The sequence below is a fragment of the Nothobranchius furzeri genome, chromosome 1, assembly GCF_043380555.1.
Source record: "Nothobranchius furzeri strain GRZ-AD chromosome 1, NfurGRZ-RIMD1, whole genome shotgun sequence".
In the NCBI taxonomy this organism is placed as follows: Eukaryota; Metazoa; Chordata; class Actinopteri; order Cyprinodontiformes; family Nothobranchiidae; genus Nothobranchius; species Nothobranchius furzeri.
In genome coordinates, this window is record NC_091741.1 from 60184672 (window position 1) to 60210615 (window position 25944).

General features: G+C 44.1%; 2 protein-coding genes across 5 annotated transcripts in view; one reads left to right on the plus strand and one right to left on the minus strand.

Moving 5' to 3' along the window:
• Positions 1-506: 506 nt before the first annotated feature.
• LOC107382741 (HMG box-containing protein 1) lies at positions 507-15733 on the minus strand. 2 transcript variants are annotated; one of them, XM_015955003.3, is made up of 13 exons: positions 15649-15733; positions 14079-14174; positions 13215-13319; positions 12909-13104; positions 8314-8440; positions 8117-8228; positions 6167-6273; positions 5905-6061; positions 5685-5829; positions 2644-2762; positions 2325-2496; positions 2112-2253; positions 507-1234 (listed from the first exon to the last, which is right to left on the minus strand). In XM_015955003.3, the coding sequence occupies exons 2-13, from the start codon at positions 14167-14169 to the stop codon at positions 1217-1219; spliced, it is 1491 nt and encodes a 496-aa protein (XP_015810489.1). In that variant the 5' UTR covers positions 14170-14174; positions 15649-15733; the 3' UTR covers positions 507-1216. The 2 variants fall into 2 exon arrangements, with proteins under 2 accessions (XP_015810489.1, XP_015810500.1); XM_015955014.3 differs by lacking the exon at positions 14079-14174 and having other exon boundaries at positions 15649-15725.
• Positions 15734-16768: 1035 nt separating this feature from the next.
• The window catches only part of pik3cg (phosphatidylinositol-4,5-bisphosphate 3-kinase, catalytic subunit gamma), a 29877-nt gene continuing 20701 nt past the window's right edge, over positions 16769-25944 (plus strand). The window contains exons 1-8 of one of the 3 annotated variants that reach the window (XM_015954990.3): positions 16769-16925; positions 22055-22274; positions 22384-22555; positions 23532-23794; positions 23963-24049; positions 24120-24220; positions 24304-24473; positions 24540-24727. In XM_015954990.3, the coding sequence (XP_015810476.3) occupies positions 22062-22274; positions 22384-22555; positions 23532-23794; positions 23963-24049; positions 24120-24220; positions 24304-24473; positions 24540-24727 (1194 nt within the window). In that variant the 5' untranslated portion in view covers positions 16769-16925; positions 22055-22061. The remainder of the gene's footprint in view (positions 16926-22054; positions 22275-22383; positions 22556-23531; positions 23795-23962; positions 24050-24119; positions 24221-24303; positions 24474-24539; positions 24728-25944) is intronic. The other 2 variants (XM_015954982.3, XM_070554547.1) reach the window with 2 other exon arrangements.

Consider the following 25944-nt stretch of genomic DNA (forward strand, 5'->3'; position numbering starts at 1 on the left):
TAGTTGTAATAATTGATTACAGATTTTTACGCACTTTTCCATTAAGTTGGATAAAGCAAGAAGCTAACAGAATGCTAAAACTGAATATGTTTATATTGAAATAATAGGAATGCTCTCTATAAGGTACAGAGAAACTTGATACACACTGATTTACTTGTTTTCCCCTTGAATTAAAACTTAATCTTGAAATGTTTTGTGACGAGTCATGTAAAACAACATATGGTTGGTTTTTGTTTTCTGGTTTTAAAGAGGTCCACCAATGGAGACAAAAATAGCAGGTAACTAAGCGTCAATGTCGTTATTATCAAATAGAATCACACATTTTTTGTAATGCTAACTTATGACTTTGAAACATAAGTTTCTCGTGAGGTTTTTATTTTTTTCAGTGGCAGTATTGGGCTTCCATACCACATATAGAAACAGGAGTGAGAACTGAATAATGATCTATCTGTTGTGGAGATTTAATGTGAGACACCTCAAATAAAGCTGGGAGTGACATGGATCTTCATAAACACCCTTTCTGTGCTAATTTATTTTTATTTCTACACAAAGACACCAAAATAAAAGCATCATGGCACACACAGAAGAGTTAAAATAGATTAATACATTTTGTATTAATATTAGCTAAAGCTTTCAAGTAGAAAGCATCTTTGGATATACTTCCAACAGGGAATCCAACCTCTATTTCCTCCTCCAAAATAAAAGCTTCAGGCAAAAAAATAAAATAAAAGTTTGGTGTTTATCCACTAAGTAAGTGAATACTATGTGATCTAAGTTATAACTGATTATTCATATACTCTTGTGCAATAACACTGAGTCCAAATACAAGTAATACAGGTAGGAAAATAAAATGTTCATATTGTATAAGATTTAAAACGTAGCCATACTTTTAGGTTAAACTGCTACAGCACCACAACCTCTACTGGTTTCAAGCATAAAAGGGATCTTATATCTTTCACATTGCTGAGGAAAGATGAATGCATAAAAAAAACCTGTTGTTGAACTTTTGTTTGGAAGAAAGTCCTCTCTGATAGGAGACACTATACCGCTCTGTTCGACTGCAAACTACTGCTTTAGGAGCTAAGCTTGTTTTTACTAAAGTTTTGTGATTTACTCGCAGAAGTTTGTGCTGTGTCTATGATTTCTGATCATATGTGAGGGGGTCAGTGTGTGTGTTCTCCTACAGTCCCTCCGCTGTTCTGTCCTTTGTGTAGCCTTAAGTTCCTTGGGAGCCCTGTTGGATAAAAAAGAGAGAGCAAAAACATTAATCTCAAGGAGAGGCTGTGTTTGGTTAATATAGAAATCACAAGCACTGAGTACTCACTGAGTTGATAAACATTTACCAGAGTTCACATTTGAAGAAGAATACAGATCTATGCCAGCCAGAGGCTGAGTTATGCTGTTCTGTGGTGATTAAAACCACTTTTATCGTCCTAGACTCAATATAGACAACCATAAATGTTTTTAGGCTCGTTAAGAATAAGAAATATAGAAAAATAATAGATTTTTTAACAATCGGACATGAGTTACAAACACTACTAATTAACCTTATTTTATATTTGATCCGTCACTTTGAGTAAACACAGACAAACAGCTCTGTTATAAAAGCAGAAAAAAGTAGCTGTAAAATTTTTTTTATCAAAAGCTTTGATGGTTGTAAAAGAAAAATATCTTTGGATGTCACAACACAGAGGATGTTGGGTCATAATAAAAGAGGTGTACATCATATGGCTGTGGTGTGTTTTGCCCTTAATCTGCCATCTTTACTCGCGTTGACTTTAAAAATCTCAAGAAATGCGAGTTTGACCTTTAGATGGACAGGAAGTGCATGTCATGGTAAACATGACAAAATAAGAGTATGCCTGCAAAGCAGAATGTGACTAAATAATTTTATGAATCAGTTTTTTTTATTGTTAATTTGTTTTTAATGATCATTTGGAGCCAAAAATAGAAATTAAAAATTTATTTAACTGAATTTATTAGAACCAATTTTTTAAAAATATGTTTCTCAGTAATTATTAGGTCACAGCATTCAACAAGTTTTAACTAACAGCCACTCTGTCCCAACAGGTGTCCTCTGATAAGGCCTGGGAGTCGTGACACGTGCTTACAGAGTTGTTTCTTTTGCGCTTCCAGCAGTCAGGGTTGAGCCTCTTCTGCTCATCGGCGAGAGCTCTGGCCTGCAGAATGAAAACTTGACGGTCCTCGCTTCGCAGTTTCTTCCACTGCTCTCCGAGAAGGACGCTGATGGCTCTGCAACACACACACTTATTACAACACACACAGATGGGATAGATCTCATCAGAGAGACAGGGGACACGCACCTGTTGTCTTTGCCTGGATACATCTGTGTGTATTCCACTCTAAACCTTTTGGCAAAGAGCATGAAGGCATTCATTGGCCGCTTGCATTTAGTGGGCGGGGCACTGGTTCCTCCTTTGACACACTGTTTTTTTGTTGTCTTTTGATGTTTGAGGTGGCTGGGACTGTGGCAGTCTGCAGGTTCAAATTACAACACAGGAAGATCCCTTTCATTAAAGCGCATGTGTTACACCCCCCAGCTTCCTTAGAAAACCTCTGTGCATCTATCATTCAGCAAAATTCATGTTATTCCAGCTTTACTTGATTTATTAAACACAAGACCTTGTACAGTGTCTCTGTCTGGAGAAACAGCGCCCCCGCTGGACTGAGAGGCACGACGACGTCTAGCCATGCTGCTCAACACGTACACAGCAGACGAGTCCAGGGGAGTAAAGTCGTAACTGGAAAAGTCAGAGACAGTTTATTCACAGAGGAATCCAACTCAAAAACAAACACAGCTGATGAGGTTTAAATGTTCCGCTCTTTTCAGGATTAAATTCAAACAGGAAAAACAATCCTAGTTTTCTTGTCCGGGGATTGGACCGCCAAGGCTCCCGCCTTGGTCTGCCACCCGATTCGCATTGCACCGGACCCTTCATGTTCCTCCTGCGGGTGGTGGGTCCACAGTTGGACGAGCCCATGTATCCGGTTCGGGCTGGGCCCGGCCGGGCCCCATGGGCGAAAGCCCGGCCACCAGGCGCTCGCTCACGGGCCCCAACCCCAGGCCTGGCTCCAGGGTGGGACCCCGGTAACCCTCCGGGCCGGGTACTCCGACTCTTCGTTTTAACCGCCATGAAAGATCCTTCGAACCGTTCTTTGTCTCACCCTTCACCTAAGACCAATTTGTCATGGGAGACCCTACCAGGGGCACTAAGTGCCCCAGACAACATAGCTCCTAGGATCATTAGGGCACTCAAACTCCTCCACCACGATAAGGTGACGGTTCAAGGAGGTCGATGATAGATTTTGTAGTCGTATCATCTGACCTGCGGCCGTATGTTTTGGACACCCGAGTGAAGAGAGGGGCGGAGCTGTCAACTGATCACCACCTGGTGGTGAGTTGGATCAGATGGCAAGGGAACATGCCGCGTAGACCTGGCAGACCCAAACGCATAGTGAGGGTCTGCTGGGAACGCCTGGCAGAAAAACCTGTCAAGACGGTCTTCAACTCCCACCTCCGGCAGAGCTTTGACCACGTCCCGAGAGCAGTGGGGGACATTGAGTCCGAGTGGGCCTTGTTCCACTCTGCGATTGTCGAGGCGGCTGTTGCTAGCTGTGGTCGTAAGGTGGCCGGTGCCAGTCGTGGTGGCAACCCCCGTACCCGCTGGTGGACACCAGAGGTTCGGGGAGCCGTCAGGCTGAAGAAGGAGGCCTACAGGGCGTGGCTGGTCTGTGGGTCTCCGGAGGCAGCAGACAGGTACCGGATAGCCAAGCGGGGTGCAGCAGTGGCAGTTGCCGAGGCAAAATCTCGGGCGTGGGAGGAGTTTGGTGAGGCCATGGAGAAAGACTATCGATCGGCTCCAAAGAGGTTCTGGCAAACTGTCCGGCGCCTCAGGAGAGGAAGGCAGCAACTCGCTCACACTGTTTACAGTGGGGATGGGGAGCTGCTGACGTCAACTGAGGCTATAGTCGGACGGTGGAAGGAATACTTTGAGGAGCTCCTCAATCCCACCAATGCGCATTCCGAGGAGGAACCAGAGCTGGGAGGCCTGGGGATGGACTGTCCAATCTCGGGGGCAGAAGTTGCTGAGGTAGTCAAACAACTACACAGCGGCGGAGCCCCAGGGGCGGATGAGGTTCGTCCTGGGTATCTCAAGGCTATGGATGTTGTAGGGCTGTCATGGTTGACATGTCTCTACAACATTGCGTGGTCATCGGGGGCAGTTCCTAGGGAGTGGCAGACCGGGGTGGTGGTCCCCATCTTTAAGAAGGGTGACCTGAGGGTGTGTTCCAACTATAGGGGGATCACACTCCTCAGCCTCCCTGGAAAGGTCTACGCCAAGGTACTGGAGAGGAGGGTCCGATCGATACTTGAATCTCAGATAGAGGAGGAGCAATGTGGTTTTCGTCCTGGCCGTGGAACTGTGGACCAGCTCTATACCCTTGCAAGGGTGATGTAGGGGGCATGGGAGTTTGCCCAACCAATCCACATGTGCTTTGTGGATTTGGAGAAGGCTTATGACCGTGTCCCCAGGGGCACCCTGTGGGGGACGCTCCAGGAGTATGGGGTGGGTGGCTTTCTGTTAAGGGCCATTCAGTCCCTTTACCAGAGGAGCGTGAGTTTGGTCCGCATAGCCGGTAGTAAGTCGGACCTGTTCCCAGTGAGGGTTGGACTCCGCCAGGGCTGCCCTTTGTCACCGGTTCTGTTCATCACTTTTATGGACAGAATTTCTAGACGCAGCCGTGGTGTGGAGTGTGTCGAGTTTGGTGGCAGGAGAATCTCGTCTCTGCTTTTTGCGGATGATGTGGTCCTCCTAGCTTCATCCAGCTCTGACCTTCAGCTCTTGCTGGGTAGGTTCGCGGCCGAATGTGAAGCGGCTGGGATGAGGATCAGCACCTCCAAATCTGAGACCATGGTTCTCGACCGGAAAAGGGTGGCTTGCCACCTCCGGGTCGGGGGAGAGGTCCTACCTCAAGTGGAGGAGTTTAAGTATCTCGGGGTCTTGTTCACGAGTGAGGGTAGGAGGGATCGGGAGATCGACAGGCGGATTGGTTCGGCGTCTGCAGTGATGCGGACGCTGAGCCGATCTGTCGTGGGGAAGAGGGAGCTGAGCCAGAAAGCCAGGCTCTCGATTTACCGGTCGATCTACGTCCCAATCCTCACCTATGGTCATGAGCTTTGGGTAATGACCGAAAGAACGAGATCGCGGATACAAGCGGCCGAAATGAGTTTCCTCCGTAGGGTGGCCGGGCTCAGCCTTAGAGATAGGGTGAGGAGCTCGGACATTCGGGAGGGACTCGGAGTAGAACCGCTGCTCCTCCGGATCGAAAGGAGCCAGTTTAGGTGGTTTTGGCATCTGGTCAGGATGCCTCCTGGACGCCTCCCCGGGGAGGTGTTTCGGGCATGTCCTGCCGGCAGAAAGCCCCCGGGTCGACCCAGGACACGTTGGAGAGGTTACATCTCCAATCTGGTCCGGGAACGCCTTGGGGTCCTGCCGGAGGAGCTGGTGGAGAAGGCCGGGGAGAGGACGGCCTGGAGCTCCCTAATTGGGATGCTGCCCCCGCGACCCGGACCCGGATAAGCGGAGGAAGACGAAGACGAAAACAATCCTTGTTGATTCGAACAAACCATTAAACCATCATCAGCTTAACACTGCACACACCTCTTAAACGTGTCGAAGACCAGTGAATCATCCGTATGTTTAGCATCTCTGTGTCCGGGAGGCAGGCACGTGTCTCCTACTTCCATTTCATAGCACGGTATCCCAAAATGCACCACAGTCAAGCTGGGGTTAAATGACGACCATCCTAATGGAAAAAGAGGAAGCGATGTAGAGTGAGGATGGTACGATGAGCCTTGTCTCCTCAGTCACGTTTCCTTACCTTTGGTTTTCACGTAGAAGGGATGGTCCAGCTGACACCGTGCTGTGACAGGGGTGTGTCCAAATGCACCGGGGTCAAAGGTCAGCTGCAGAACAGCCTGACCAGATGACACTGTCTCCTCATGCTCCACCAGCTGCAGACCCTCGGATCCATAACTCTGCACAACAGATTGTTTATTTTAATATCAGCATGTTAAAGACTGAACTGAATTTCTTTTGTTTTGAGCCACTGACAGGAACAGAAAGCTGAAGGTCATGTTTACCTTCAGAAATCTTGACAGCTCTTCATCAGCACTGTCTTCGTTGGACTCCAAGTCCTCCACATCTTGCCATGCCATGCGTGAGCCACAGTGAAAACGCAGGTGAGTTCCTGATGATGAAGAATGGAGAACAGCAGAGAGAATAAAGAGCCATCTCTCAGTATGTGTACTTGTGAAATGTCATCAACGTTGGCCTAATTACTCTTCCAATCGTATCATGGCAAGCACTCTTAAGGTTCCCGGATGTGTTCCTGCTTGCCAAGTTGAGTACAGCCATTGTTTTACTTTGCCAGGAGACAGCCAGTACATATGGTAAATAGGTTTTTCAGAGCTGATACTCTGAGGCAGATATAGAAATGTTGTTTTTAAAGTGGCAAAGGTGAGTTCCACTGAGGAGAAAATATAACAAATCTTATTTTGCAAGTATCAGAGGTTCAAAGCTTCTTCATGATGTTTTACATTCTAGGTGGCCATCACAGTTTTAATGGGAAAGCAAACTTCAGAGTCTTTAAAGAGCAAGTCACCCCCAAATCAACTTTTTTTTTTTTTTGCTGATAAACTACATAAATGAGTGTCTAATTGTGCTGCAGACACATGTAGTCAACAATTTGGCACTTCAGTGCATCTTAGTTAAAATTTAAATATTCTGCCTAAAACTGTCAGTGTTGTGCTGTTCTCAGGTAAAAACTCTGTACTGCATTTGAATTTAAATCTGCTATCACTATTGGCTAAGAGGAACACTATGACGTTAGCTGGTGCATTATGATGTCATAATGTCGTTGTGAGCCTTTGTGTGTATTTGTTAGCGGCTCAGTCCTCTCGGTCTGCCAGGCAACAGCATTTGTTACATTTTTCAAACAGGAAGTGGTGGTGGAAGAAAGAAGAAACTTACTTCACTCCTTCTTCATGTTTGAAAAATGTAACAAATGCTGTTGCCTGGCAGACCGAGAGGGCAGAGCCGCTAACAAATACACACACACACAGGCTCACAACGGCATTGTGACATCATAAGGACCAGTTTACATCATAGCATACCTCTCAGCCAATAGCGGTGGCAGATTTAAATTCTAATGCAGTGCAGAGTTTTTACCTGAGAACAGCACAACACTGACAGTTTTAGGCAGAAAATTACAATTTTAACTAAAATGCACTAAAGTACAAAACTATTAACTACACGTGTCTGCAGCACGATTAGACACAAATTTATATAGTTTATCAGAAAAAAATGTTGCTTTGGGGGTGACTTGCTCTTTAAAGTCTGAAGAGCAGAGAGGTAAAACTAACTTGTCTAATTAAAAGAAACATTCTTCTTACTGGCTTTAAGAACAAAACAAAAACATTAACTACTTAAAATGATAAAATATCAAAGAATGTAAAATAAATAAGCTAATGTTTGTGTTAAAGGCACATTTGGCAGTTTTGCTTGCTTTTACCACCCCCTAGTGTCTGTCAATAATTATCTGTGGTCAAAGCAAAAGCTAAACTTATCTCCTCGCTGTGCGTTTGTCTTTTTAACACCTTAATCTAACAGCTGAATCGTGACCCCAGCCTTCACTAGTGTCTACAGGAGTGATTCATCACTAAATGGAACAAATCAGCTGTGTTCGTGATCTAAAACATGCAGGAAACGTGCTGGAAGCAGACTGCAGCTCCAGGAATGTCAGCTCATCCTTTTCTGTGTGTAACAGCTGCCGGACCGGCACTCTGAAGTTGCAAATGTGGTATTTTGGCCATATAGGGTGGTGGGGTGACATAGTAACACTGAAAAGGGTCATTTTAGCACAAACTGTTTAAAAAAATGCAGATTTAAAACAATGGAAAAGTTGCACAGTATCCATTTAAGGGTATACTTGACGACTGGTGACAGCCATTCTTATTTATTTAGCTATTTTGTTTTACATTTACATCGTTTAAAGTCTCTGAACTAACAGTAGCAGAGTGCTCTGTGTTTACCTTTGAGGAAACAGTGCCAGGCTGTTGGTGGCCAGGAGAAACTCCAGCCCATGTCTTCATCATCAGACAGAGAAGACCACGTTGATACGGCTGAGCCGCACTCACTGCTCGTCTGGAAACAAACAAGGATAAATCAGAATCAAGATGTGATGTTATTAAGTTACAAAGATGAGCAAACAGGTAAGCCTTTGTTTTACCCTGCTGCGTCGGCGCTCCCTACCAGGAGCTCCAGAGGGAAACCCAGTGCTGCTCGGAAGAGCTGGAGGAGGCCGTGCGTAGCTGTGGAGGTCACTGCTGGAGCTCGACGTGTTGGCTGAAAAGAACCTTTAAAATGAAAGAATGTAACAAACAACAGAAGCTTTGATTCCTGGATTCAACACTCAGATACAGAGTAACCTATAAAAGACATGAGGGGTAAGATGGGGTCACATGATCGCTGCCATTAAAAAGCCTCTAAAAATGTCACCACAGTTTATGCTAACAGTATTTGAGACAGATGTTTATTTACACGGTCATTTAGTTTATTACAGCAGGCGTCGGTGGAAGATCGGGAACACTTCCTGTTGGAATGTCACGTTACTGCCACTGTAATCACTGTTGTCGTGATTTGGCCCTATATAAATAAACTTGAATTGAATTGTAATCAAATATCGCACAACAACAGTGCATTAGTGCCACTGAGGGAAATGAAAAAAGTAGTAAAAGACAAGACGAAAAAAGAAAAGTAAATTAAAGCTGCAAGCAGCGTCGTTCGGCCCTCGCAGCGAAGCTGCTCGCCCTCCGTCCGCACCCTCTCCGCTCCATCCCCGATGCTCTCCAAACCCAGCTACCCGCCGCTCCTTCCTGGCCGGCAGCCCGGGACACCAGGGCACGTCCGCTGAACAGAAACGTCCACCAGAACAGAATTTGCCATGGCATCAAAGCCCCTCCCTTTCTGAAAACTATCAGATCTGAATGGTCATTTCAACATCATGAAGACAGTGCATGACCTTAGTGTCATGTTGACTAAATTAGAGGGGACAAATATGGGCATTTCACCATAAAACAATAGACTTCCTGTAGTCAGGGGGCGGGGCTTAGGTGATGTCATCTGTCCACATTGTCATTGTCTTGAGATGTGGTCAATGATCACACAGACACAGTTTGATGTAGATCTGATCATGCACATGGGAGTTATTAAGTCAAGTAACGTAATGGCGACTGGTCAAAGTTTGAGGCTTAGCCACGCCCACACCTTTATACTTATTTAAAATCCGACAGTTGAATTTTTTCATCTATGTCTTAAGAGTATATAGCAGGAGTTTGAAGGTGATCGGTGGAAAGGGCGACGAGACATCATTCTCCTAATAACGTGTGTGAAAACCACAAAATCGCGTACTTGGACCAAAATGGCCGACCTCCTGTGCGACATTGCTCTTAGCTCCAAGAGACTTTTTTGTAGGTCCTGAGACACTACATTAGTGTGCAAAATTTCGTGATCCTCAGTCAAAGCATGGCTTGGGGCTGACAGTTTTAATGGTCCTAGGGGGCGCTATTTCAGAAAATAGGCCACGCCCACAAACTTCAGCTAACCAATTCTATTAGGGGTCAGAGTAGGATCACTTATCAGAAATTGTGTGGCGATGTCACAATAATTGAAGAAATGAGAGACAAACGTATTTCCATGGCGTGATGGCGAATTTCGCCATGCTCCCAAAGCCCCGCCTTTATTCTAAACCTGCCAGTACTATAGATCAAGTGACCTCAACTTGTCTGCTGCTATTTGCCAGTGATTGCTGGTGATTGGTTAAAAGGAGTCCAATAGGGAGCTGTGAAAAAAAGAGTGGCGTGGCGACAGGTCAAAGTTTGAGGCTTAGCCACGCCCACACCTTTATACTTATTTAAAATCCGACGGTTGAATTTTTTCCTTTATGTCTTAAGAGTGTATAGCAGAAGTTTGAAGGCGATTGGTGAAAAGGGCGATGGAGCATCACTCTCCAAACAACGTGTGCGAAAACCACTAAATCGCGTACTTGGACCAAAATGGCTGACTTCCTGTGCAACTTTGCACTTGGCTCCATGAGACTTTTTTGTAGGTCCTGAGACACCACATTAGTGTACCAAATTTCGAAATCCTCAGTCAAAGCATGGCTTGGGGCTGACAGTTTTAATGGTCCTAGGGGGCGCTATTTCAGAAAATAGTTCACGCCCACCGGATGATCACATCAAATTTTTTTGGGGGCCGGACTAGGATCACTCACAAGAGGTTTTGTGGCAATATCTCAAGAATAGCAGGAGAAAGCAAACCCTGAACTCCAGGGAGGTTTGACACACGTGCGTGCTCGTGCGTGTGTGTGTAGCGAATTAAACTTGTCATTTGTTTTAGGGACAACGGAGCATTTTTATGAAGCTTTGTGGTGAAGAGTGAAGCGGTTTACAAATGACCACAGTAGTTCATCGTGTGTTTTACATTCAGACAGTTAACGTTTTAAAGAACAATTAAAATCATGTGTGTGTGTGTGTTTCTTTAGTAAATTAAGCTTCTTAACATATGTTTTCAGAGCAGCAGAGCAAAGAAGTGTTTTTATTGAGCTTGGAGGTGAAGAGTGAGGCTGTTTACATACGAGTACAGTAGTTCTGCGTTCTGCTGTGAAAAGTAGTTTTACATTCAGGGATTTACACAGCTGTCACGTTTTAATGAACAGTTAAAATTGTTTGTGTGAAGAATATAATTTTTATCTTCTCATGTGGATAAACATAAAATGTGTTTATTGCCTTTTTGTCACCTGTGGTCTCTGATTTTCTCTGTAGGACTGCAGGTGTCCAGGGTCAGGAGAGGCTTTACCTGGTGGTCCTCCTGGGAGAGAGGCCTTCTACTGTTAAGTTAATGTTATTTAGCTGTTTGATATTTGAACACATTTATTAAAACAAATTCTAACTGATAACTCTTTTCATCATTCCTTTTATCACCAGTTTTATTATTTACAGATGTTTCTGAACATGTTACATGAACAGAAAATGAAAAGATGGTAAGGAGACAAGATTATTTATAATAGGTTACAATTATTTACAGATCAAAACCAGTATGGACCAGTTATGTACGGTTAAAGCAGGATTAACCTGAGTGACTCTTCCTGGATCATTTATTTAAACTGAGTGAGCAGGAAGTCTTTAACAGTGCAGCTGGATCTGCTGCAGGAGGATCCAGGCGTGGATGGAGGGCTGGAGCAGACCCATGGCTGGACGTTTCTGGTCAGAGGAACATCATACAAGACGGTCTGCAGAGAGAGCTTTGGGACGCTTCCTCTCACTGTCCACTCCATCGTCCATCTACAGGGCCTGCTGGGCTGGCTCAGACGAAGGCTGTTACATCTCTAAGATGTATTCAGAAATATGAGAGGAGATGGTTTATGGATCCACTGGTATAACATATGTGACTCTTTGGCAAATAAAACCACAGTGTTGTTTTTAATAGAGGTTCCTACATAAATGACTTGCCTGTTAACAATAGTGGTGGTCTGCTGGTACCTCCTGCAGGACAGAGCCCCACTGACCTCCTCCACCTACATCTTCCTCAGGTTCATCCTCCAGACCCACAACTTCACCAGCACAGAGGCAGATGTGCAGAATAGTGCATGCTGACCTGTAACAGATAAAAAAAAATAGTTTATTTAATTGAAAAATGTAAAACAAACATAAAACCTGCAGTACACTGGTTCTGATCAGTTTAAAGAAAAGCAGCAGGGAAAACTACAGAGAATTTACATTTTTAAGACAGATCTAATCATTATTAGGCTTAAGTTGAATAAACAAATGCAAACTGAAAACACTTCAATGCTGTTTTATTAAAAACCTGTTTTTTAAACGTTTTACCTCCATTTGATGCAAAATAAGTAGTTCTAAGGTCAAAATAACAGAAAACATCTGACTGCATTCATCATTTATAATGCATTTGGTTTATATTAATTACCTACATGATAATACTCTGTAGTAATGTGTTGTGTATGTTTAACAAGTTCATTCTGTAGCTTAAAACATACATGAAACCATCTAAAGTTAACATGTAAGTCCTGAAAGCTTCTAGAATAAACAAAGTTACTTTACCTGAAAACGGTTGTGAACAAACGCTGCTGATGGACGTGAAGCTCCTTAATATTCCTGCTCAATTTTCGCTAGCTTTAGCATTTTTCCTTTGCGTGTAGCTGCCGCCACGGCTGTGATGGGACCTACGGGCCACCGTAGTGGTGAAAGCTAGACTGTCCGAATTCAGAGCCGCTGGGTTCCAGTTTTAGCGGTCAAGCAAGGACCCGGCCTTGCTAGACTGGCGAGGACCCGTCCTCACAAGCATCCTGCCCACGGAACACCCTGGGACTTTCCTTTTCAGCTTTTCCTTTCAAGGATCACCACAGCCAATCACCTGTCTGCATTTACTGAGCGTACTGGGATGGATGCATGGAAATAGATGTTTGAACAGGGACACAGGCAAGAGATAAGGGGGTTATTTTCACTGGCCCAGCTTGGCCAGCTTATGTAGAGACACTGGTATAAAGGTGTCTAAGGTAACAGGCTGAGCTGGAGACAAAACCATCAATATATTATTTCTCACTTTTATAAGTTGATTTATAAATAATGAAATAAAATGCAGTCCTCATTAGAAGGTGGAACAAGACTAATGATGTTACTGATGGTGGTGATAACAGCACAGTACTGTCTCTGATAGGTAGGTCTTGCATCTTTTGCTAAGTTACTAAAATAAACTAAAATATCCTTTAAGCATGATAACATAATGTCTCATTTTGAAAGTGTGCCCGACCTGCTTTGTGGCTCCTGTAGCAGCGGGCTCTGAGGACTGGTGGCGATGTGCGCTAGCTGCGTGAGCCATAGAGCATCTGGAGGCGGTGAGGTGTGTGTGTGACCGAGTCTCTCCTGGTGTGACACTCCGGCCTCAACCTGGTAAACAGGTAGAGCTGCTAGTTCTTCTTTAACCTCCTGGAGATCGGGGAGGTCGTCTGGTGGAAGAGAAGGAAAACTCGCTGAAACAGTTTTCTCTGAGATTTCTATTTATAACAAATAAAGGAGAAGTCTGCGGCTTTCATGCTGCTGCTCAGGCTTTACAAACCATATTCCATGTGAACATCGCTGGTGGGGAAGCTAGGTGAGGAGAGGAAGTGCTCGTCACAGCGGAGAGGATCATGTGACTGGTCTCCGTGTGTGTTCATTACACCTAAAGTAACAACAGGAGGATTATGACATGCCAGAATTACTTCTAAAAGGCCGCCCACTGCTTTTCACACCAGAGTTTTTAACTAAATCATTTCCTGTTGAGAAGTGATGCCTGCTTTTGGCGGAATCTTGAAAATATCCGATCCTGAACTTTTATCTCAGTATTTGTAGAATTTAATTGGAGTCATTTTTTTGTGTCTGCTAATGTTGGCTAACTGTGGTGGCCATCTTGAATTGGGGTTACTCCAACTGTTAATCAGCTTTAGATGTTCATCTAACAACTACGTTAATCTGATGCTTCATGAGAGATTTTGCTACTGAAAGATTCACCTTCCAGCATCCAGCAGTAATGGATGCTGTGTGGGAAATAGCTTTTGTACATCTCACATAAAAATAATGATTTCCAAAACACCACATATACAAAAAACATTTCTATAATGGTGAGTGTTTCACATTTTATAGTAAACCTTCCAACTTTTATGTGTAACAAATGTACAAGGATTCTCAAAACTCTTTTTCTGGTTATAAAAATATAATTTATAAACAAAATGTACTTTAGCTCAGCTCTTCAAAGGATTTACAGTTCACCATTTTAAACTGTAATGTTGTTTTTGTTGTGATGTAATTTGAGCAAACCCTGATACAAACAGAATGTATGAGCTTTAACCATAGCAGAAACGGTGTTGAAATATAGAGTTAATCGTCATTTAGAGGTTCTGAAGCGAGTTTGCACAGCAGAACCCTTCATCAGTGTGGTCACCTGTGTTTTTAGTTTCATGTCGAGTTCCGTGTGTGTTGCGACTTTCGGGGTCATCTGACAGCAAAGCTGGCTTTACCACCTCCCACACCATGATGTCTGGTGGGTGAAACACAGAGCTGAATCAAACGTGATAATGTGTTTAAGGTGTTACTGTTATCCTGTTTTTTTTTAATATTTCAGCTCAGCAAACACATTACAACAGATAATCAGAGTAAATACAAAATGCAGTTTTCAGTAAGGATTTACTTGTTAAGGGAACAATGCGTCCAAACCAAACTAGTTTTATGTGGAGTAATTGATTGTCTTGTTGAATCAAGAATTTTGTGATTAACAACATTTCTGGTAAAACTGAGCTCAGTCTGACTAACTACACCCAAACCTGATCACAGCTAGACCTGCAGGATTTAAAAAAACTCTTCAAAAGCACCTTTCTGACAACATGAAGCAGATCTAAAGATCTAAGAACAGAAACGTGCCGCGACCCTTCGAAAGAAATAAAGAAAAACCCAGAACTAAATCTACGCTCAGCAAGCCTCACTTGGTTAAAGAAGTGATGTTCCAGGTTGCTTCAGGACCTGGAGCACTTGCTATAACTGATAAACCCAGAAAGTACTGAAGAAGAGTGTTTGACCTTTAAGAGGCTGCTCAAGCTGGAACACCCTCAAATGTGACTGAATAAAAGCAATTTTAATAAAGTTAAACTCAATGTTAAAGGAATAAAATTCCTCCACAGAGACCATGGTTTATGGGGTCACGCACAGTTTATTACACTACCTGGGAGGTTTGAATACGTTTTTGTATATTATTATTATTGTTATTAATAGATTGCCTTTATACTTAAATATTTTCTTATCTGATAGTTTTTAAAATGTTTTTGCTGATCTGAATCAGTAAAAGAACTCCAAGTAACACTTAAAAGCAGAATCAGAACAAATAAGTAAGGATGAGACACTAATTGCTCGTATCTGTTTCATAATGTTTTAATCATGTGATCATGTTTTGTTTATAAAAGTTGAGATCCAGCACGCATGCGTACAAATGGTCCATTCATTCAATAGTCAACTCAATACGGTCAAAGACAGCGATTATATAGTTTAAACTAAATATAGAGAGCCTTTAACGACTACATCTGAATAACACAAACAGAACACAGCCCTAGCTTCACCAAACGGTACAAATATCAACGTTTTCATGTTTTCTTCAACTTCAAAGAGTTCACGAAACTATTAAAAACCCCGTCATGATGACGAAAACGTCGTAAAGCGCTGCACTCTGAATTTTAAAATACCTTTTTATTGCCAGGAACCATTTTTATTAAGTGAAATAATGATTAGCTCGATTTAAATCGTCGAAACAACCTGTTGCGCAAAAGCAACAACAATAACGTCAACAATGAAGCTTACAGGAGCGACCTGCGAAACCGCATTTACAGCAGAAAACAGACGCTGTCAGCTTCCTGTTTCTACACTACAGCCTAGTTTAATCAACACTTTCTCAGAATATGGTCTCCTTTTTCAAGTTTAACTGTTTAAAACCCGTCAATGGCTTCAATGAACTTTTATGAACTCACCAAAACAGTCGCCTTGTACGGAAAAAAGAGGTTGTTATAAACACAGTGTCCTCATGACTTCAATTGGTTAAAACTCGTGTCAATCAAGAGCATCTTGCGTTCTGATTGGCTACTTAAGTGCAAACTTGCTGTCATCACTTTTACAGCCTAATACTGGGTAGGTTGAATCGGTAAAAGATGGCCAAAATCAGGAAAGACTATCACAAGTAACATTTATAAAATAACTCAATAAACAAAGAATGTGTTTCATTCTAAACATGAGGATTTACACTGCCCTTAAAACAGATTATTCCGTTAATGTGGTATATTAGTACAGTTGAAAGATAATCTACATAGTAAGAAAAAGGCAATAAATTATTACAGAAACATTTGCAAAGTATATTTCACCCATTCACTGTTCTCTAGTGGTCAAAGTGCAGAACAAAGCCTTATTACAGAATAACAAAACCACAAAGAAACCATATATTGGGGGTGGGGTGGGGTGGGGGGGGGGGGGGGGGGGGGAGAATCTGACTGAAAAAGGCAAACGTCAAATTTTGGATTACTTCCTGAAATTGAAATATTGAAATATCCCATCACAGGCTTCAACAAAATGGTTTAAAATTGAGCTTTTAATTAAATCACCTGTGTATTTTTTCTTTTTATTTGCAGTATATTATATTTATTTCATAAAATCTGCTGGTAAGATTTGCTGCGATCACCAGATGGCAGTAAATACACTTAAAATCTAGTCATTTGCACAGTTGTAGCGTACTTAAAAAATAAGCATTGCCTCAATTCAACAAAGTGAAAAAGGTTAACATTAATTTATGGATTATTTTCTGATATAGAAATATCCTATCACAGGTTTCAACCCATTGTTTAAAACTGATCTTTTACGTATATTTTCCCCCTTTTTGCAGCATATATTTTTCGGTATTTTGCTGAGATCCCTAGAGGGCAGTAAATACACTTAGAATCTAGTAATTTGTACTTAAAAAACTAAACCTGCCCTTCTTAACTTTGAAAATGGTATTTTCCTGAGACACATTGTTTTTACATCTATGAGCCCGTCTTTATCCACTTCCGGTGGAGTGTTGTTTTACTTTGAACAGAAACGGAAGTCTAATAAAAGTTAGCTGGCGAGTTTGACAAGTTTGAGGACGAAGCGCAGCGTTTTCGCGAACAAGATTTTCCCCATAAACTTTGACATTTAGATCATTTAAATTTCAACCTGTGATCCCTTATTCCGTCTAAATGCCGACATTCCCCGGGTCCGTCTCCGCCCGCGTTCATTGGTGAGTCACAATAAAAGCTTGAATTGTCGAGTTTGACAACCTGTCGATTATGGTGTACAGCTGTACCGTTACACGCACCTTAACTTCTTCATGCTGGGGCTGTTTAGGGTTTTATTTGACAACCCCTGTTTCTGGGTTATTTTATACAGTTTATAATTAAAACGTAGAGTTAAAAGCATGTGTGACAGTTATGTTTGAATTTTGCTTCCTGCTTTTAATGCTTCCTCTGCTGATTCAAAAGAAAAGGAAGGGAAACTCCACTGAGTTCTTTACATCCATGTTTGAACGAGCTGAATGTTCTTAGTAGCTTAGGAAGTTAGCGTTGTTATAGAGGTCATTCATAACTCTTTCTGGATATTTTTGCTATTTACAGTCAACATTGTGCAGATTAGATAAAAAAATTAAATTTACGTTATATATTTAATGTAAAACAGCAGTTTAAGAATCATCCAAATAAGCATCTTGTAAAAAATCTTTATGCTAATTTTATTTACAGAGAATCACAAAGTGCTTCACCAAAAACAAAACAAACCATAAAGTCATAAAATCATATTCAGAACAACAGAGTCATAAAATTATTAAATATGAAACTAATAATGTAGCTTTATATTCATCTTAATGCCCATGAATTACCAAGCCTTTGTATTTTAATCCCTAATTTTACTCTATTTTTATTGTAGCAGATCACCCAGCTAAAGTACTCGGCCGTCAATAAACATAAAGCTAGACATTCATGTAGTTCATCATTCGAGAAGCTTTATCAGTTCAAATAGAAAAAAAAGTTTAAATCCCCTTTTAATTAGCATTTTACCTTTTGAATGGAGAAAGATCCGTGGGTGAGTCCATTAACTTTTTTTTTACCCAGCAGAAGCTAAACATTTACAGATGTTTTAATTCAAATTTGTTTCCTTTTCATTGTGCAGTAAAAGTGAATGAAGAAACAATTGTTGTGTCTCTCTCTGGTTGACAGTGGCATGTAATCAATTTGAAACATAAAGTTGAGGCTGTGGGTTTATTATTGATTTTTAAATTTTGATCCTAATAGCAATTGTAGCCCAGTCTTGATAAATACAATTGCAAGTAGACCTCAACAACCACTGTGCTACACTTTATCAATGTTTATGAAGCCCTAAATGACGTGTAAAACCAAACGTAGATTTATGTTAGCTGGGCATAAATAACTCAAACATTTCAATAAATCAAAGTGACAGCTGGACTTCAATGTAACCATTGCAACTTGTTTATCAATCAATCAATCAATCAATGATTCAATCAATCAATCAATCAATCAATCAATCAATCAATCAATCAAATCAAAGATACTTTATTTATCCCAGAGGGAAATTAGAGTTTCAGTACACACAATTCAGAGATCAGACATACATGGGCAAGACACATGACAAGAATTGGCGACTGTGGTCATTTACAACCCTTAGTCTTCGTATTCGTCTTCCTCCGCTTATCCGGGTCCGGGTCGCAGGGGCAGCATCCCAACTCCAGACCGTCCTCTCCCCGGCCACCTCCACCAGCTCCTCCGGCAGGACCCCAAGGTGTTCCCGGACCAGATTGGAGATGTAACCTCTCCAACGTGTCCTGGGTCGACCCGGGGGCCTCCTGCCGGCAGGACATGTCCGAAACACCTCCCCGGGGAGGCATCCTGACCAGATGCCCAAACCACCTCAACTGACTCCTTTCGATCCGGAGCAGCAGCGGTTCTACTCTGAGTCCCTCCCGAATGTCCGAGCTCCTCACCCTATCTCTAAGGCTGAGCCCAGCCGCCCTACGGAGGAAACTCATTTCGGCCGCTTGTATCCGCGATCTCGTTCTTTCGATCATTACCCAAAGCTCATGACCATAGGTGAGGATTAGGACGTAGATCGACCGGTAAATCGAGAGCCTGGCATTCTGGCTCAGCTCCCTCTTCACCATGACAAATCAGTTCAGCGTTCGCATCACTGCAGACGCTGAACCAATCCGCCTGTCGATCTACCGATCCCTCCTACCCTCACTCGTGAACAAGACCCCGAGATACTTAAACTCCTCCACTTGAGGTAGGATCTCTCCACCGACCTGGAGTTGGCAAGCCACCCTTTTCTGGTCGAGAACCATGGTCTCAGATTTGGAGGTGCTGATCCTCATCCCAGCCGCTTTACACTCGGCCGCGAACCTACCCAGCAAGAGCTGAAGGTCAGAGCTGGATGAAGCTAGGAAGACCACATCATCCGCAAAAAGCAGAGACGAGATTCTCCTGCCACCAAACTTGACACACTCCACACCACGGCTGCGCCTGGAAATTCTGTCCATAGAAGTAATGAACAGAACCGGTGACAAAGGGCAGCCCTGGTGGAGTCCAACCCTCACAGGGAACAGGTCCGACTTACTATCGGCTATGCGGACCAAACTCATGCTCCTCTGGTAAAGGGACTGAATGGCCCTTAGCAGAAAGTCACCCACCCCATACTCCTGGAGCGTCCCCCACAGGGTACCTTCTCCAAATCCACAAAACACATGTGGATTGGTTGGGCAAACTCCCATGCCCCCTCCATCACCCTTGCAAGGATATAGAGCTGGTCCACAGTTCCACGGCCAGTACGAAAACCACATTGCTCCTCCTCAATCTGAGATTCAACTATCGATCGGACCCTCCTCTCCAGTACCTTGGAGTAGACCTTTCCAGGGAGGCTGAGGAGTGTGATCCCCCTATAATTGGAACACACCCTCAGATCACCCCTCTTAAAGATGGGGACCACCACCCCGGTCTGCCACTCCACAGGAACTGCCCCCGATGACCATGCAATGTTGCAGAAGCGTGCCAACCATGACAGCCCTACAACATCCATAGCCTTGAGATACCGAGCATGAATCTCATCCGCCCCCGGAGCTCTGCCGCTGTATAGTTGTTTGACTACCTCAGCAACTGCTGCCCCCGAGATTGGACAGTCCATCCCCAGGTTTCCTGGCTGTGGTTCCTCCTCGGAATGCGCGTAGGTGGGATTGAGGAGCTCCTCAAAGTATTCCTTCCACCATCCGACTATAGCCCCAGTTGACGTCAGCAGCTCCCCATCCCCACTGTAAACAGTGTGAGCGAGTTGCTGCCTTCCTCTCCTGAGGCGCTGGACAGTTTGCCAGAACCTCTTTGGAGTCGATCGATAGTATTTCTCCATGGCCTCACCAAACTCCTCCCATGCCTGAGATTTTGCCTCAGCAACTGCCACTGCTGCACCCCGCTTGGCTATCCAGTACCTGTCTGCTGCCTCTGGAGACCCACAGACCAGCCACGCCCTGTAGGCCTCCTTCTTCTGCCTGACGGCTCTCCGAACCTCTGGTGTCCACCAGCGGGTACGGGGGTTGCCACCATGACTGGCATCGGCCACCTTGCGAGTGTGAACAAGCATAGTGGAACAAGGCCCACTCGGAGTCAATGTCCCCCACTGCTCTCAGGACACGGTCAAAGCTCTGCCGGAGGTGGGAGTTGAAGACCGTCTTGACAGGTTCTTCTGCCAGGCGTTCCCAGTAGACCCTCACTATGCGTTTGGGTCTGCCAGGTCTACGTGGCATCTTCCCCTGCCATCTGATCCAACTCACCACCAGGTGGTTGTCAGTTGACAGCTCCTCTCCTCTCTTCACTCGGGTGCCCAAAACATACGGCCGCAGGTCAGATGATACGACTACAAAGTCTATCATCGACCTGCGACCTAGGCTGCCCTGGTACCAAGTGTACCGATGGGCATCCTTATGTTCAAACATGGTGTTCGTTATGGCCAAACTGTGGCTTGCACAGAAGTCCAGTAATGAAACACCACTCGAGTTCAGATCAGGCGGGCCGTTCCTCCCAATCACACCCCTCCAGGTCAAGCTGTCATTGCCCACGTGAGCACTGAAGTCTCCCAGCAAGACAATGGAGTCCCCTGATAGAGCACTATCTAGCACTCGTCCCAGGGCCTCCATAAAGGGTGGGTACTCTTAACTGATATTTGGCCCATAAGCACAAACAATAGTCAGGACCCGTTCCCCGAACCGAAGGAGCAGGGAAGCTACCCTCTCGTCCCCCGGGGTAAACCCCAACACACAGGCAGAGAGTCTTGGGGCTAACAAAAAGCCAACCCCAGCCCTCCGCCTCTCACCTGGAGCAACTCCAGCAAAGGAGAGTGTCCTTCCCCTCTCAAGGACTTGGGTTCCAGAGCCAATGCTATGTGTCGAGGTGAGTCTGACTATATCTAGCCGGTACCGCTCAACCTCTGCCACAAGCTCCTTCTCCTTCCCCGCCAGCGAGGTGACGTTCCATGTCCCAAAAACCAGTTTCCTTGTCCGGGGATCGGACCGCCAAGGCTTCCGGCTCGGTCTGCCACCCGATCCACACTGCACCGGACCCTTCATGTTCCTCCTGCGGGTGGTGGGTCCACAGTTTGATGAGCCCATGTGTCCGGTTCGGGCTGGGCCCGGCCGGGCCCCATGGGCAAAAGCCCGACCACCAGGCGCTCGCTCACGGGCCCCAGCCCCAGGCCTGGTTCCAGGGTGGGACCCCGGTAAGCCTCCGGGCCAGGTTCTCCGACTCTTTGAATTTACATCCATGAAAGATCTAGATGTAACTCTTGTAATTTTTTATATTGTTGTTGTCAGACATATTCAGCATGCATTGGAGGTGTAATCAAAGGAAAGGCACCATATGTAAAATTTTGTTTCACCACAATAGCAGTAGACATGTTTGGTTTATAACACAGTATTCCACGGGGGTGGAAGCGTTATGGGTTGGGGTTCATTTCCTGCCTCTGAAACTCAACATGTGCAGGCAGCAGGTTAATGGGCTCATGATGACTATGTTAGACTCAAAAGCCGTTGTTTAATCAGATAATAAATTTTAATCTTGTGACAATCAAAGTCACACTCTTAAAAACACCAACAAAAAAAAGGGAAAACAATGTGGAGTTTAAAACGGGCAAAATAAGTTTTCTCACTTGAGTTGGCGGTGATTTAAGCAACAGATGGTCATCTGGTGGATAAATAGACACATTGGTTTGAATAACTACATTTTACCAAAAGTAAACAAGTTGCTGCCCTAATTTTCTGGTCTTTATCTGTGGTTGTATTTATGGTTCCACGTTAATGATTGATTTCATGTTGTGTCCAAGCTAGGCAATGGACAGGCAGCAGATCCAGGTGAGCGACGAAGAGTGTGAAGTGCCTCGAGAAGAAATACGGAGGAGGAGGAGAAAGAAAGCCATCACCTCTTCCTCCTCCATTTCCATGGATCAGATCACCGTTGAGTTTGTCCTGCCCTCGGCTGCGCGGGGTGGAAGCAGTTCTGACTCTCTGCAGCTAGAGGTGGCTGGGAACTGGACCGTAGAGCAGGTCAGACCGGTTACAGGTTTTTGAAGATTGGTTTTGTCTGAAACAACTGTGTTTGACAGAAAGCTACAACTGAAGAAAAGCCATCATGTCTGTTTCCTGTTTCATGCAGGTGAAAGCCCAACTTTGGATGAAGGCAGTAACTTTAAACTTCTGCCCGGACTTCTTCCAGAGGCTCTCACCTGACCACTGCATCCTTCTTTATCAGAAAAAAGGCACCATTTGTGAGATCTATGACAAGCATCAGGTGTTCCAGACATTGGACTGCATTCGCTACTGGAGAGGTACCACTGCTTCCATGAAGTGAGACGATCATGTTTAGTGATGGTGTGTGTGAAGATATTTTACTGAACCAACCATTGCAATAGACAGCAATCTGAGTAATCTCATAACAACAAATGACATTATTTTAATCCTGGGTGGTAGTTTTCTTTTAGATTATAATTAGTAAGAAAGACGAGGACTTGACTTGATTTATCAGATTCAATATTCAAGACTGAAGAGAGTCTATTGTCTCTATGTGGTATTTACAGAAATACACACGCTGAAACGAAATGCAGCTTCTCACTAGCCTCTGCAATGCAGGAATCTGTAAAAGTACAATTAAAAACACAAGTAAGGATAAACAGCAGTCAAATAGGAATAACTAACAGTCAAGCTGAGGTCTATATCACACACATTTAAGTAGCAGCAGTCCTCCCACAGAGTGTATGTATCTGAGGGGTATTAGACGTGTGTGTGTGTGTGTGTGTGTGTGTGTGTGTGTGTGTGTGTGTGTGTGTGTGTGTGTGTGTGTGTGTGTGTGTGTGTGTGTGTGTGTGTGTGTGTGTGTGTGTGTGTGTGTGTGTGTGTGTGTGTGTGTGTGTGTGTGTGTGTGTGCCAGACTCTTTGCCTGTACAAAGAACCCATTTAGCATACTGGTGGTTCTGCAGTTGATGCTTCTATACTTCCTGCCAGACAGCAGGAGGGAGAACAGGCCATGAGAGAGGTGGTAGGGGTCCCTGGAGGCAGCTCTGCATGTGCATTGTTGTCTGTAGATCCCTTTCAGGGATGGGAGAGGGGCACCAACCAATTTATTGACATGGGAAAAACAATATCGGTAACAGTCAGAAATTTTCATAACGATAAATTTTCGATTTATTGCCGAGCTTTACCTCGTAAAGTTAAAAATCTTTACTTCACTGTTCCCTCAATGACAATTTCTTCCTGCTGCTCCTGGAATCTAAACATCCATTTGAAGGCATGTTTTTATTTGAACAGCTCTAAAGAAAGAAGTGGGGCGAATCCAGCTGGTGCCCCGTCCTCAGCCCACGGACGAGTCCCTGCAGTACCAACGTTATCTGAACCATCTGATTGGCTATGATGTGACTGATGTGAGCAACGTCCATGACGACGAGCTGGAGTTCACACGTAGGAAGCTGCTGACGCCACGACGAGTCGAGCTGTCGGACCGAGACCCTAAACTCTACTCCATGGACCCTTGGGTCACTCATAAGCAGCTGCCCGAGCACCTGCTCACCAAGGTACAGATGTTATGAAAACGTGTTTGTGAAAGCATGGTTGTGTTGACTGTATCAAATTACCGTCATAGAGATCATCATGAACATTAATGATGATTGTTAGGTTTCAAACTAAGAGTTGTTGCCTGATTCAACATCGTGTCATTATTGAGCTTTTGTTCATCTGCTCAGGTGAATAACGGTTACATCCTGGTTGTGATCCATGTCAGCACTTCCAGTCAGACCATCAAGGTCTCCATCGACGACACACCTTCACAGGTTGGTAAATGTCAGGGATGCTCATGTGTGGCTATGTGCTAGTCTGTCAATCATTTTCTCTCTTATGTAGGTATTGACCAGCTTTTTTGCCAAGACACAAAATAAAAGGGTTTTGTTGGGAATCCCCGACAACATGTGTGAATCGGACTTTGTGCTGCGCGTGTGTGGCAGGTAATGTCTCTTTAGCACTGTGGGGACTGGATTATGTCATGGGGGATATTTTAATTAGGAACATGTTCTCATCGGCCATTTAGGGAGGAGTACTTGTATGGGGAGAAACCGCTGCAAGATTTTAACTGGATTCGTCAATGCCTCAAGGGTGGGGAGGAGATCCACCTGGTGCTAGAAACACCACCTGATCCTGAACTGGACATGGTTCAGAAGGAGGACTGGGCTCAAGTGGATGATTGCACTGGAGTTACAGGTAATGTGGTCATTTTCTATTTTAACTTGCCCCTTTACCTACCACACCTAATCTTTGTTTCCATAGGTACTCACGAGCAGTTGACCATTACTGAGAAAGACCACGAGCGAGTGTTCACCATCTCCATGTGGGACTGTAACCGGAAGTTCAGAATGAAGGTGTTGGGCATTGACATCCCAACACTCCCCAAAGTGCCTGACTTCACAGTCTTCGTAGAGGCCAGCATCTTTCACGGACAGCAGCTTCTAGCGCAGGTACAGATTTTTCCAGCCGTGGTGCCGGGGGAGAGGGGAAGATGCACACGCAGACCATTTCACTGCTGTGCATCGGCTGTCAGACTGAGAAGGGGTGTGTTTGCGGACTGTTAGCCTAGCCCAGGGGTGTCAAACTCATTTTAGCTCAGGGGCCACATTGATGGAAATCTAGTCCCAAGTGGGCCGGACCGGTAAATTAAAGACAACTTCAGATTGTTTTCTTAGTTTTAACACAATCAATATAAAACAAAGCTGGAGCCTGAGGACAGTGTATCCAAAATAGTACAAGTACAACACCTGAAGTGTACTTGAAAATTTGAATAAAAAATAAAATAAAAAAAACATTCCTTAGTGATTCAAAGAGCTTACAGATCACATGGTTAGATCAGTTTCATGCAGCACTTAAAGTATATTTGACTCATTTTACTTTACATCTTTTAGCTTTCACCAGCACATCAATATCAGAAGTCACATCCTGAGTGGCAGCCAACTTCAGGATGTGATTCAACTTCTTGTGTGAGCCTTGAGCGCAGCTTTGTTTTATTTATACTCATTACAGAGGAAACTTGCTCACAAAGATACGTTTATTTTCACTCTACATTGTAAAGTAGGAAAATAAAGTTCACACAACCATCTCGCGGGCCGGATTTAACCCATTTGCGGGCCGGATCTGGCCCGCGGGCCGTATGTTTGACACCCCTGGCCTAGCCTATGTAAGGGAAACACTGACAACAGTGACTTTCAGCTTGGTATGGTCAATATTGTATAATTTATGATACACAATTATAAAACCCTTTCTTATGATAGTAGTCAGCATGCAGATGTGATACTGATGAACTTTAACCAATGGCATCCATCCGGGTGAGTGTTTTTAATCCATCCGTCCCTCCATCCATTTTCGGCCGCCTATCTGGGGTCGGGTCGCGGGGGCAGTAGCCTTAGCAGGGAGGCCCAGAAAAAAACATCCAGAAAAATTGATGTTTTTATTTACATTGTAAAATGACATCACTGTCATTAGGGCATATGACTTTTTATCACACCCTGTGTTTTGCACGTGAAATGGTTCTAATGAACAGTAGCAGCAGTTACAAAGGCTTGATTTGCATCTTCAGTGAGGGAAGGCAGTGCCAGGACTGTAAACTCAGAAGGCTGATTTCTGTCAGATAATATTTAAAACAGTGGTGCTGGTGACATGATGTACTCTGTCCTGTGGCTGT